At 36.3% G+C, this 12,991-nt stretch overlaps 1 protein-coding gene across 50 annotated transcripts in view; it reads right to left on the bottom strand.

Annotated features, from left to right (window-relative positions):
* SORBS2 (sorbin and SH3 domain containing 2) overlaps positions 1-12,991 on the bottom strand; it is a 224,502-nt gene that overhangs the window by 38,017 nt on the left and 173,494 nt on the right. For 38 of the 50 annotated variants that reach the window (XM_065061133.1, XM_065061140.1, XM_065061134.1 and 35 more), the window contains 4 exons: positions 9,928-9,994; positions 8,929-8,973; positions 7,537-7,723; positions 4,389-4,503 (listed from right to left, as the gene is read on the bottom strand). In XM_065061133.1, coding sequence (XP_064917205.1) covers positions 4,389-4,503; positions 7,537-7,723; positions 8,929-8,973; positions 9,928-9,994 — 414 coding nt within the window. The remainder of the gene's footprint in view (positions 1-4,388; positions 4,504-7,536; positions 7,724-8,928; positions 8,974-9,927; positions 9,995-12,991) is intronic. The other 12 variants (XM_065061167.1, XM_065061141.1, XM_065061149.1 and 9 more) reach the window with 1 other exon arrangement.

The raw sequence follows: 12,991 nt of genomic DNA, 5'->3' as shown, positions 1-12,991 counted from the left end.
AACAAAAAGAAACTCAGCACTAAAGCCTGCGAGTTCACTGCTGTCTGGCAGTGTAGGGAGAAGTGCATTCTCTGTGCTACCAAGATCAATACACAGGCAATTGATTTTGCTTGGCATTCAGATCCAATTTTGCTGATGGACCTTTTTCTATTATCTCCTCTTCTAAGAAACTTAAATGAATACATCATTTTGACTTAAAAGAACTGATCTTGGCTTGTTCTCACAAAGTGTCTCTCGAACTGCTTGACTAAAGGGTAAAAGCAATAAGAAGGTAAATTCCCTTTTTATGACTTGTCAGTCAGTAAAGTCATGTTCCTATACTCTTATCCTTAATCTAGTTATCTAGCAACATTTTTATTACTTGCTGAAAACATACTACTAAAGACCAGTAAGTATCTTGACTTGTTTTGCCATTTTCATCAGATGATCAACACAGCATCTGTATCAACATACTCAAGTATAAAAGAACACTGATGCTGTTTTTTTTTTTAAAATACACCTATAGTGTTGCATGCAGGTTTGTCTGTGCTTGATTTGATATACACAGGTAGACATCCACAGGTAATAATCAAAACTGTGCATTTAAACTGGTGAGTTAAATGGTTCTTGTATCTGCATGGTCAAATTAATATTTTGCATTTGCAAATTCAGAGGCCATCTTGAAGCCTCTTTGGAACAATGGACTGAGATATTTGTTGTCTATTTGGCTTTGGCATTTTATCTTATATCAGCTCTGAAGAAGTTTGCCCTTCTTTTTTTTCCCCTACCAAATTGACTTAGCCTCTCCATATCTTTATTAGAAGACATACTTTTTGATGCCACGCCAAAACATACCTATATGTGGAATTCCTGATTTCACTTAAAAACACACTGAGAAAGTTTTTTTTAGTTGACAAAGTGTTCCTCAAGTAACTCAACTAACCCTGAGTAGAATATTTTGATAACCAGCTTGAGATATCAAAGGTGATCAAACTTGCATATTCTAAAGGAAAAATCAAATTTTCCACTACAGAAAAAAAACCCCAAACCCCAAACAAGCAACAACAACAAAATGCACAACCACCACCAAACAACAGATATGCATCATAGTGCAAGCTATTTGACAAAACAGTAATGTTTTTCATTTTATTCTGGTCATAAAATACTCTTGTATATAAACTCAGTAGAAAAACTGTATACTGAACATGTATTAAAAAGTCTAGAATTAAATTTAACCTGAAAGGAAACACCCATTTTAGGAAACAAATATATGGTTCAGATGATATTAGAGAAAAATACGAACATTGTATTGATTTGCAGACACTGGAGACACTGTTCCTCAGAACAACTTATGTACCAAATGTACAACTTATGTACCAACTTATGTACAAAATTCAAACATCATATGGGACAAAAGCAGCTGCCGCCTCATTGCTTGGAAGATTATTCAACAACTTAATGTCACTGAGTTTTAGTTGTAATCTCAAAGCACCAGCCCCAAGCCTCTCCTTGTTGTTGATATTTTATACCCCTACAAGTTCAAATTAGAGAAGTAAAACATTGATTTCCTGTCTCATGACAGGAGGCGGCTACACGATGCTGCACCTTGAAGTTACACTCATCTTTTCATATCCATAGCAAAGATAATAATCTATCCCTAACCAATCTACCCATTTAATGTCTATTACTAGGTAATTTTTTTTAGATTATTTCTTACATCTTTTGATCTTTTGAATGGGGATTTGCTGAATAATATTTTTCACTAAATGTTAGTTTTACATTGAATGCCATTTTATTATTTTCTTTCCATGTTTCTAATTTCTAATTTCCACATTAATCATAACAGATTCCAGTGTAGTATCAATGTCAATAATGGGAATGCTGATTTTTCAAACCTCGTCTGTCCTGTTTAGTATCATATAAGGTAGCTGTAAATTTCAACAAAAAAATTTAAGATTTGGAGTGTTGGAGAAATCCCCTTTGACTATTTTGGCTTTAGCAACACTGGTACAGAAAGAATTTTTACTTCAAATGTTACAAATGTCCATATTTTACAATATTAATAAACTATTTATTTTTATATTTGGTATTTTCATTAATATTTTCTTTCAGTGTCATCAGAACAATTCAAAATCAAATATCTTGAGATTATCAAGATGAAAGACAACTCATGTAATAGTGACACAATTAAGAATTTAAAGTTTTCATTTGACTCTGGAACTAATACAATGTTTTCAGACGTCAGCTTTTCTTAGACACACAGCAAAATCATTTTACTTTGCTGACCACCATTTAACAAGTCGTGAGTTGTACTTCCCACGTCACATTCAATGAACACAAGGATAGTAAATGCTTTAGTGAAACTAAGTCTTTCTCTTTTTGTAACACAGTCCAAACAAAGCTAAACATCATCTTCTCAACAGCAGCAATTCCACACTGATAAAACTGTCATAGCTTACTGCAACTGTTTTTATATTAGTTAATAACATTACGTTAGTGTCAGCACGACTTTCACCTCTTGTATTCTACATTAATTACTGCTATCCAATCTTTTATACCCCTGAACTATAAATCAACAAAAAAAAATTCTCCATTCTGTCCATGATTATTATTTCATCAGCTTTTAAAATTTATTCTATAAGGAACTCTGTCCTTTTATTAACACCAGCTAAATCTAAAATTCTAGTCTAAGCTTCCAATGAGAAAAGTATGAACTTGCCCTTGGCTGATGTTGCTCAGTATGTACAACATGACTAAGGTTTTACTGCATGAAAATATTTTAAGGACCAAACAAAGCTCAAAATCCAACTTATCAATTGAGAACAACAAAAATAAAATGCATAAGGCAAGTTAAAAAAAAGTCTTCAGGAACAGTCAGCAAATCTCTCTTTTTTTGTAATTTCAGTAGTTTGCTAAAATTGAAACAATGTTTCTACAATCATAATCATCAGCACTGCAACTCTTATATTTTTTTCCACATTACATTAGTAGAAAATGTAATTTATTAGAAAAGTGAGGCCATTCTTGAAAAATCACTGTAATTTTCCTTTTTTAACTTGAATCTGCTATTATTCTTTGGCATTGGGAAGGCTGGCAAATGACTGCAGTGTGTATAATGCAGCCATGGCAATCAAAAAAAGTGCTCACAACAAATGCCATCACCTTTTAAATAAAATTATTCGTTAAGTTCAGCTTCACAACTAATACTAAATCCCATTTAAATACACTGGTTTATTAGCAGTTCATCTAGAAATGCCTCTCCCTTCTTCCAAAAATGCATCAATTCCGCAAAAACTTTATTTCACACAAACACAGCTTAGTACTTTCTAGCTAACAGAAATTCTATTCCTGCAAAGACCACAAAAACACAAGGGAAATGTGCCAAGTACAGGTGTGTCACACTGTTGACATACCACATATTCTGGAATTCAATTATTTGCTTTATTTATTTAAATTAGTAAAATTAATTATGTGAACAAGCCTGTAGTACAGAAGCAAATAATAATCCAGTATGGATGACACAAACCCCTTCTTTGAATCCCTCAACAATTTCAACCTCAAAGTAAAAGCCCAAGAAAAGAAAACATTGGCATTGATACATAACAGTTTTCCTAAAATAAGTATTGAGATAGATAGCACAGAGGTAAGTTAAGAAAGGCTGGGTGAATGTGTCTTTCAGCAAGGGAAGACTTCCTTTAATGGTCATTTTGCATGCATTAAGTCTATCTTTATCAGACAAGCTCGTGAAAAAATCCACAATTGCAGTCTTTATTCAGAAAGCAGGAATAAAGACTTCTAATTACATGTTAGGATACATGCAGTAATCATAGAGTAACTGAGGCTGGGCAGGACCTCCAGAGGTCATCTAGTCCAACCTCCTGCTAGAAGAAGGTCTAACTAAATCAGGTTGCTCATGGCTGTGTCTGGGTGAGTCTTGACCACCTCCAGAAATGGAGATTCCGCAGACTCTCTGGGCAACCTTGATGAGTATTTGACCACAAGCTCCTTAAGTGTACAATTAGGCACATCCTCAAATGCAAATATTTTTATGCATTAATTCATCAGATAGCATTTGTGCTGTTAATACGACTGAAAATGAGGGCTGGCCATGCATGCCAATTAGAAAAAGGAGTTTCCATTAAGTCACAGTTCTGCTCATCATCAATTAGGTTTGCCAAGTGGTGGTTTGATTTCTTGGAAATAACAGGAGATCTAAGTCTAGCAAATAAGCCAAACTCAAATTTTCAACATGACCATTGGTAAAGAACAAAGACAAATTGTTGCAAAATTATATTTGTGAAAGAACCTTCAATATTCATCGAAGTGGTTATAATCAGTAGTACATAATAGAAAGATGACCTCTCACCAGACCTCTTTACCGTATTACCCATGCTACTTATGTGTCTTACCGGTCTTTCATGTTCAAGGATTGATGACTTTCCTGGCTCATATTCAAAAATACTTCTTGGCTCAGAACGGAACTTGCGGGTATCTACCTTTCTGTCAGGGGGATCCCAGTCATTTCTAAAAAACAAATACGAGCATTTGAGTTAACTGCCTGTCATCATCATCTGCTCTACAGCTCCATGCAAGAGGAAAATGCAGAACCAAATGCATTTCAGTACTGTTTCTCTTTCCAAATTTCAGCTGTAAAATGTTTGGCCTAGAATCCCAACGTTTCAACCACTGTGACATTGTAACCTGTTTACAGCAGGTATATTCAGTACAGCAGGAGGAGTACTAGGGATGTCCACAAGATGTGATCACTCACACTTTTGTTATAACTCATAGATGACTTTAAAATCTTCCCTGATTCACTGTGTCAAAATACCTGGACACACCCTCTCAAACTGCACATTTCCTATACTTGTTTTATGCACTATACTAATATAGGCAGGTGGTAGATATTTTTGTCATCACGCTATAAGATAGCAAGTCCATACCGAAAAAGTAACAAAATTTTCTGAGACAAAAAAATGAGGAATTATTTTAAAAGTGCGAAAATCTAATAGATGCTCTTTATCCTGATCTGTAGTAGAACTGCTCCCGAATACCCTTCTAAGCAGTATCCAGTTTCCTTGGAAATTCAAGTAGATAAACAAGACAAAAATTTGGCTGTTGATTTTGGGACAGAAATGTATCCATTTTCTCTATAATTACAAATTTACTTTCAATTTAATAATGCTATGCAAAGAATAAAAAGTAACCTCCACTACTCTATTTTTTTTTTTTTGGTAATTTGCTGTGTTATTTTAATAGCTCTCTACACATTTTTGGGGTGTAGTTAGCGAGCTGCTATCACAATGAGAATTATCTTTTCATGGCGGCTTTTGTAGTCACTGCTCATGCTGCATTTGGAAAACAGTAGCTCACACATATTTTGATTTAGCTCTGTGTAAAATGACCCACTAATAACTCAGAGACCAGGGGAAAGGAAAGAAAAAATCCTGTCAGCTATTGTCTGTATTTACAATAAAAAAGAGCATACACTGATTAAATTCTATTGGTTCTATTCAGCCTTTCTGATGTGGTTTGGATTGATGTGACCTGACATAATAAGGCACGTCACGTGCCTTAAAAAAATCTATGGGGTAGCTGTTGTTTGCGGTATGTTTGTGAGTGCAATTTCTGGGACACAGACACCTCTGTTTATAAAACATCCTGCTTTTCAAGGGAAGTAGTTGTACATGGGTCTATTGTTTATTTTCACTGAGGAAAAAATTAGCTTCAGAGCAGAAAAGGTTGTATTTTTTGAGAAGGAACAGGAAAATGGAAGTATTCAGATCAAGTTGCATTATCCTGCAGGTCACTGAAGAAAATAAGGATGCTACTGAAATTCTCATTCACACTCAGTTCACTTAATTTACAATGTTTAGCCTGTAATCCCTTATGGACTATGTTAATGCAAACCGTATCTTGCCTCCCAGCTATAAAACTGGGATACATGTGGACCTAAGCCTCTTATGTGAGATTTTAAATACTCAGGCTTTATAGGCAATTAAAAAAAGAATCTCCCAAGGGCAGGAAAAGATTGACAAGCTATAGCTGCCAGCAGCAGCGAAAGCGTAACTAACGTGTTTGGCATCCCCTGGCCAGGAGAGCATAGATTTCCACTGCCTGTCTTATCATGCAGGAGATTAAAAGGAGAGGCCAAACATCCAAATTCAGTACTGAAGCAGTATTTTCAAGCTTGACAAAAGGAACGATAACCGGCCTCAGCTTCTGCGACCAAGGCATTTGGCCTAGCGCAGGATGATGACTAACACAACTTCAGACACAAGCACAAAGCTGATCCTTATTTTGGTGCCTCGCTAACAAAATCTACACTTCTATATGACTTGCTAAGAAAATTCAAACATCATGGCCCTTGGGAGGTAGCCCAACCCTAACCCCTAGAATTTCCTCTTGACAACATGTCCTCAGCAACAGGAGCAGCCAAAGTCAGTAGCCATCAAGTAACCTCATTTTCTTCTGCAACATGTCTGTCTGTTGGATTAAATTTTGGATTGCCACTACCAACAATTTTTTTCCAAAAAGTCTTCATTTTAAACACTTAGTATGCTCTTTGCTCATTATATTTTGTGCAAACCGCAAATTATTCAAAACTGCTTAATGTAATTAAATTTCTACATATGAAAATGTTTACAATGTCCAAGCTGACAAAATCAGCAAATTCTGTCATGTTGCTTGAGTGCAACTGAGAGTGGTGGGCTTGTAGCCAGAAATGAAAAAAAAAAATTTACCTTTTCCAGATATAAAATGTATACATACATAGATACACATACACATGTAAGTGTATAATAACTTAATATTACATTAACATAGTATTCACAAATGTAAACACTAAAGAAAAAGCTTTTTGCTTAAGCTAGTAGCTACAGATATGCTGCAGAGTCTATAGAGTTTGCATGTTTCTATCAGAAGGATAAGCATTTGTTTCCCAAGCTAAGTATTAACATTACGCAGGCTAGACTCTAACCACTGGAACCTGGTTTTGTGCAGCAAGTTTGAAGCTGGAAAACCATAAGAAAACTGAAATGGCCCTTTAATCTGTAAACACCTTCTCGGTCTACCAAAATGGAGACTTAAAAAATGGGGATATAAAGCATTTATAAGCTCTGGGGAAATGTAGGTTGACTGCTACACTCCTACAGTTTTGCTCTTCCTTGGATTTCAGTTTCTTCAACATCATTTAGATCTTTTCTCTTTGCTACTGGATACCTTAAATGGCCTTTCCTACTCAGAGGCTTACTATTCAAGACAGCTGCTAGAGCACAGACTGTTCTGGAACACAACAAGCAGGACAATCCCGCTGATGAGAATGAAAACCTTAAATGCTCATGGTGATATTGCTTGTAAGAATAAGCACTTATTTAGAATACTGAAGAAATGGCAGCACCATGCATGATGCCCACACTGCTGATGAAGATGACCCCTCATCACCTGACTGTCCCTTGAAGTAATATTATTCTTTAGCTGCTATTTTATCCTTTGTGATATCCTGTAATTGGACTACTATACATACAAAGAACACTTTTTGAAAAAATTCTGACTTACTTTTCTGGTGTAGACCTTCCCCTCATACGATGTGGTGGTACTGGAGGTGGCACGTGTGGAGGTGGTAAAGGGGATGAGACCTTAAAGGCATCGGCGCTACTGTCAGAAACGCTTTTGGACAGTGGTCTGTACGTCTGTGTCTTTGCAGCTGGGTGTGCCTGAGCAGAGAAGGATGGACTGTAGCTACCTAATATAAAACAAAACCAGCAATAGTCACAGCATGAGAATAGGTTTTAATAAAACACAACACGGAATGCTACAAGAACTCACAGTTACTCAGTAAAGCCGCACGCTTACAAAAATATGGAAATGCATTTTAAAAAACGTACATTGCTGTATACTATGTAGCTCATGAGAATACTTTTTACATATTTCTAGGTAAAATTACGAACACAGAGATAAAGTGCAGTATAGTTAAAATAAATTAATGATTAATTTGAGGAGGGAAGAAGTTAATGGCTGTATGCACCCATCAGACCTGTTAGTGACAGCCTGTTATTGATCCCCAGGCTCATCTGCCCCTCAGCTGTCCCATGTTCAGAAAGAAGAGAAAAGGCAGGAAATGCACATTTTTTCATTTTTATAATAATTACTGTTAGTCTAGGACAACTAGGCAACAGTGTATCTTGAAGAAAATCACAAGAGTCCAAACAGATCTGGAACAACTGACCCACAACAAATGCTCTCTCCAGCACACAAAAAGGCAGCATGAGAGCACATCAAATGCAACAGACACTGAAATGGAAGAATTTTGAATGGCACTTTTGCACAAGGCACTATGGGCTGTATTTGCACATACAGTCTTTCACATTTTCACTTTCGTTCTTGTAAATAATTTTACTGTATGGCTATAATCTTCTGAAAGACACAACAAGTACGTATCTATTAATGTGTCCTTGCAGCTAAATAATGTTAACACCAGTGCTTATAGCAAAAATTAACAAGATCATGAAACAGACTAATCTTTATTAGGCATTCTTACTGCATATTTTAAAAAGATGTTTTCAGTACAATCTTTTTGTCTTCCCATTAATGTAATTAGCTTTTTTACTTCCACACAGTAGTTTCCTTTCAATTTTGATAAGGAAAGGCTGCATTACTCACAATCACTAGTTAAATAAATGCAATATAATCAGAAATGACAGTATTACAACGTATCCCATCTGCAGTAAGAGGCCCACAGCTGCAATTCATTTCTGTGGTAAGAATGAAACCAAAATTAAACTTTGTTTCATTTGGGAAAAAAGGCATGAAAAAACACCAACTGAGATCAAACAAGACAATAAAAAGTGCTTATATATGCATTACAAAAGCAAGCATCAATAGTTAACTGCCCCTGTTACTGCTGACATTAACAAGAGACTCATTGTGAAGTGAGGGAATAATTCCTACCAGTACTGTATGCATATGCAGTATTATACATGTCTGTGGCGTCATCTACAAAAAGAAATATAGATGTTACAGCAGTGCAATATGTGCCAGTTTATCACAGCAATGCAGCTTTGTTTTTGCAAATACAAACTGAAGATTGGTAGGCAATCAAATGCTGAATTTATTTTCCTTATCTCATAGGTGTTTTCTGAAGACTCTCTTTTCCCATCATACTTACCCATAGGCTATTTTTACCACCTTATTAGCAAAATGGTATCTTGTCATGTCACCCATATTGTGTACTTAGTGGTTAGCACTGAATTGCAAATCACAGATTTCTGTCTGTTCTCCCTTCCACAAGCTCAATGTCTTCCTTTTGTCAGCTGTCCTCTGCTAGAGACTATGAAGTTGTTGTTCCTTTCACAAAAAAGCAACCTGAAATACCTACTATGTGACTAGTGTTCAAAATAGCAAAAAATTTACTGCTTTCATTTTTTATTCTCCCACTAATGCCGTATGACCATGCTAAATGCAAGCTCTACCTCAGGTGAATAAAGTCTCCTTCCTTTCAGAGGTGTAATGGGTATAACTGCTGTTTATACAGTTTCTTGTCATCCTTGGTGACCATCATGCTGTTCTAACACATCAGGTCTCCAAAAGCAAACTGGTATGGCAGGAGACTCACAGTGGCCAGTTTCTTGTCCCTCAAAGTGGAGATGAGGATCACTTCACTGAGCTCCCCAGTGACGTGATAGCATACTGGTTGCTTACCTATTCTAATAACTTTAATTTTTGTTTAGTTTTACTAATTCAATAAATCCATTAGAATTTTTCAGCCTTTAGCAGAGGAAATGGTGCTCTCTGCAGTAAAATCTCTCATCCAATTTACTCATTTGATTTGATTCATTATTTGACACTTGGTGAACACTTGTATTTTCACATAGCAGCCAGGCAAAATGCAGAAAAGGGCATTTTTAAATACCACTGAGAACCAGCCAGCCAAAACAAAAGCATACTTACCAGGCTTATGAACCATATGGATTTGCTTGAACATTGTCTTGTACCAATCCTTCGGCCTGTCAACTGTCTAAATAAAATACAGTTTTTAACAATTAACAAAAAATAAAAATAGCTGTGTGTACAGATCTGATCAGATACTTAGATGTTATTCTGGACACAAAGTCTGTTATGTTTTGATCCCTTCTTAACATAATCATTTTCATGCCATCTATTTCAAATGGTGTATTCATGGTTTCCACCTAGGAAATCCTGTAAAATGTCCCAGAAGACACTGAAGACTGAGCAAGTTTTGGACTCTGATCTTGGATGGTACAATGGTTGGAAACATAGGAATTAGTGCCAGATCAAGTGTTTATCTTCTTAGTACCCTATATTTGACAACAATGAATGGCTACATACTTTACAGCAAAACACAAACATTTCAGCAATTACAAGCATGTAGGAAGAGCTTCTTTGAACTCCTGGCAATTTCCAACTTAAATTATCTTCAAAACATAATTGTTAAATAATGCAGAAAAACCTAGGAATACTACCAAGAAAATAATTAAGACAACACTATATTTAAGACTTAATGTTTTGATGGTAAACAAACAGTATTTCCTTTTATCCATTTTATACTCCCTTTCCAGGAAACTTCTACTTACGTCTTTATTTTCATAAAAGTGAATGTAATATACCTTTCAATAACCACTCATTACGTTATACTTATCCTTACTTTCGTAAAATAGGCAATTCCAAAGTTCCCAAATTCTCCTCACACCAACATTTGCTTATGATTCTAATTAATTTTATCTCTCACCCTTCTGCATTTTCTCTTTTGCTGTAATTTTCTTTGAGATAGGATGATAATATTTCAGAAAATAAGATAACACCAAGGCAACCATGTTTTCAGTATTATTATTCTTAAGTCTTAAAATTTTACTTGTTTCATAGTAGTCATAAAAGCAGAAGTTTTGATGCAGATGTACAAAATTATCTTCAAACCTCAGTGTGGACAGGGATAATTCAAAAGACCCCTCTTAATGTGCATTAATGGCATTAGCTAACACTATATCTGCAATCACTCTGTCTATTCTTCTTCACCATGAAAAGTGAAAATCCACTAATTCTTCTCTACAAAATAACTGACAGATCTGAGTGTGCTCACCTGGCTCCATGACATCATTGTTGAACCACACTTTTGCCCTAAATACTTGTTACAGTTACTGTATATAATTAAACTGTTTTGTTAACAATGGTAAGCTCTTACTATAAGGGACTAAGCAGAAAATGCTACGGTATTTTGAGGAATCAATATATGTTCTCACAAAATTGCTACTAAATGACATTTAAATAAATTGTTTGAAAGAAGAGCTGGCAGTCGACACTCAGGGGTCTGCTGGGGAGGAAAGATATTTAAGTGGCAGGTTATGCTTTTTACCCAGACCTGTTTGCAAGGGATGAAGGAGATACAGTTTCATATCAAGACCAGGTCCCTTCACCCACCTACCAACATTCCTGACTTCTGCCAAAGAGAAGATGCTCAGAAGCAGATTTGGACCATATTAACACTGTTTCCCTAAAGGTATCAAACATCTATATTAGCGGAACTCTGGTAAGAACAGTTTAGCTGGATTTTAAACAAGTAGGCTGTTTGGTGCTCCAAGACCATATATGTTGACAAGTTTACAAGGAAGTCCAGAAGGTCTTTAGGAATTCAAGTTGATGGGCATAACCTCCAGACTACTCCTCATTTGCCACAGCACTACAAACCTGCAATGGTCCCATGATACTGGAACTGCCTTTCTGGTTGTATTGGTCCAAGAAGAGTCTTCCAATAGAGCTTGAATCAGTGACACGTGACTGGATTGGAAACACTGCATAAATATTACTGCCATGACCCTACTGTTTGTCCAGGGACAAAGTCCACAGATATCACTTTTCCAGATCCATCTTATCAATCAGGTCCTCCACAGACCAACAGGAGGCTTCCACGTAGAGATCAGGTATGAAGAAGCTCCCACCTGACCAGAGAAAAAGGTCTCCCAACATCTTTATGGACATGGGAATGTTTTTATTCCATGGACATAGGAATGTTTTTATCTCCTCCTCAACCCTCACCCTGGAGTTTAAAGTCTCAGCCAATAATTTGGCTTTACATTATAAGCCAGATAGGATTAGTTAAGGAATAGACTAAATTCATTTAAAATACATTTTCTCAATTTATATTCACTAATCCCACATACCTACATTTGTTTGAGGAATTAGCAGTATTCACAATGCACCAAGCCATTCAGAAGCCATCCTGCTTTGCATACATTATAGTTGTTGCAATTAAATGTTGGAACATTTTATGTGAATGAACCATCAGCTAAACAGCATGAAGAGGACATAAGAAGTATCTGCAGTTGGTACTTAGGGGAGTCCGCAATCATTGCATTATTCTAATAATCCATCAGAAAGCATACAATTGAAGGAGGCACTTACTACTTTCAGTGGACCTTCTGTAGTGCTTTTTTTTTTGCCCCCCCCCCCCCCCCCCCCTTTTTTTTTCTTTCCGTGGCTGGAATATTACATTACTAAGTAGAGAAAGGAAATCCGGTGGGACTTGCTAAATTTTTTTTTTTCATTCTTATTAAATAGAAGTCTTTTTAGTCTGCAGAATAATAGTTAGATAATTAGACATAAAACAATCATTTTGGATGGTCTAAAACAGTGCAGTCATACTGCTTTCCACAAATCTGTTTTTTCCTCTCCTAGGACTCTGGTGGTGGTTAACTCTGATGGTGTCATTTGATGGAATGCTTTTCTGAATGAGCAGCATTTTATCCTCTCTTTTCCAGAGACTTGATTTTTAATGCCTTGGAACTTCTTCATCTTTGGGGCAGGGCTTGGCATAGTGGCAGAACTTAATGATCTGAATTTTCGGGCTTCAGACTTGCCCTGCCCAGAGCTGGCAGGAGCTCAGGTGCTATGGACGAAACATGCTACCGTGGGATGGAAAGTCCAAGAGAAGGGAAAACTTTATAGGAATCCTCTCCCTCTCAGTAGCTTTGGACAGAGGGTTTGCAGGAATAGAAAGAGA

The sequence above is a fragment of the Columba livia genome, chromosome 4 (assembly GCF_036013475.1).
Source record: "Columba livia isolate bColLiv1 breed racing homer chromosome 4, bColLiv1.pat.W.v2, whole genome shotgun sequence".
Taxonomy (NCBI): domain Eukaryota; kingdom Metazoa; phylum Chordata; class Aves; order Columbiformes; family Columbidae; genus Columba; species Columba livia.
Note: the sequence above shows the minus strand (reverse complement) of the source record. Positions and strands in the feature narration are given on the sequence as shown.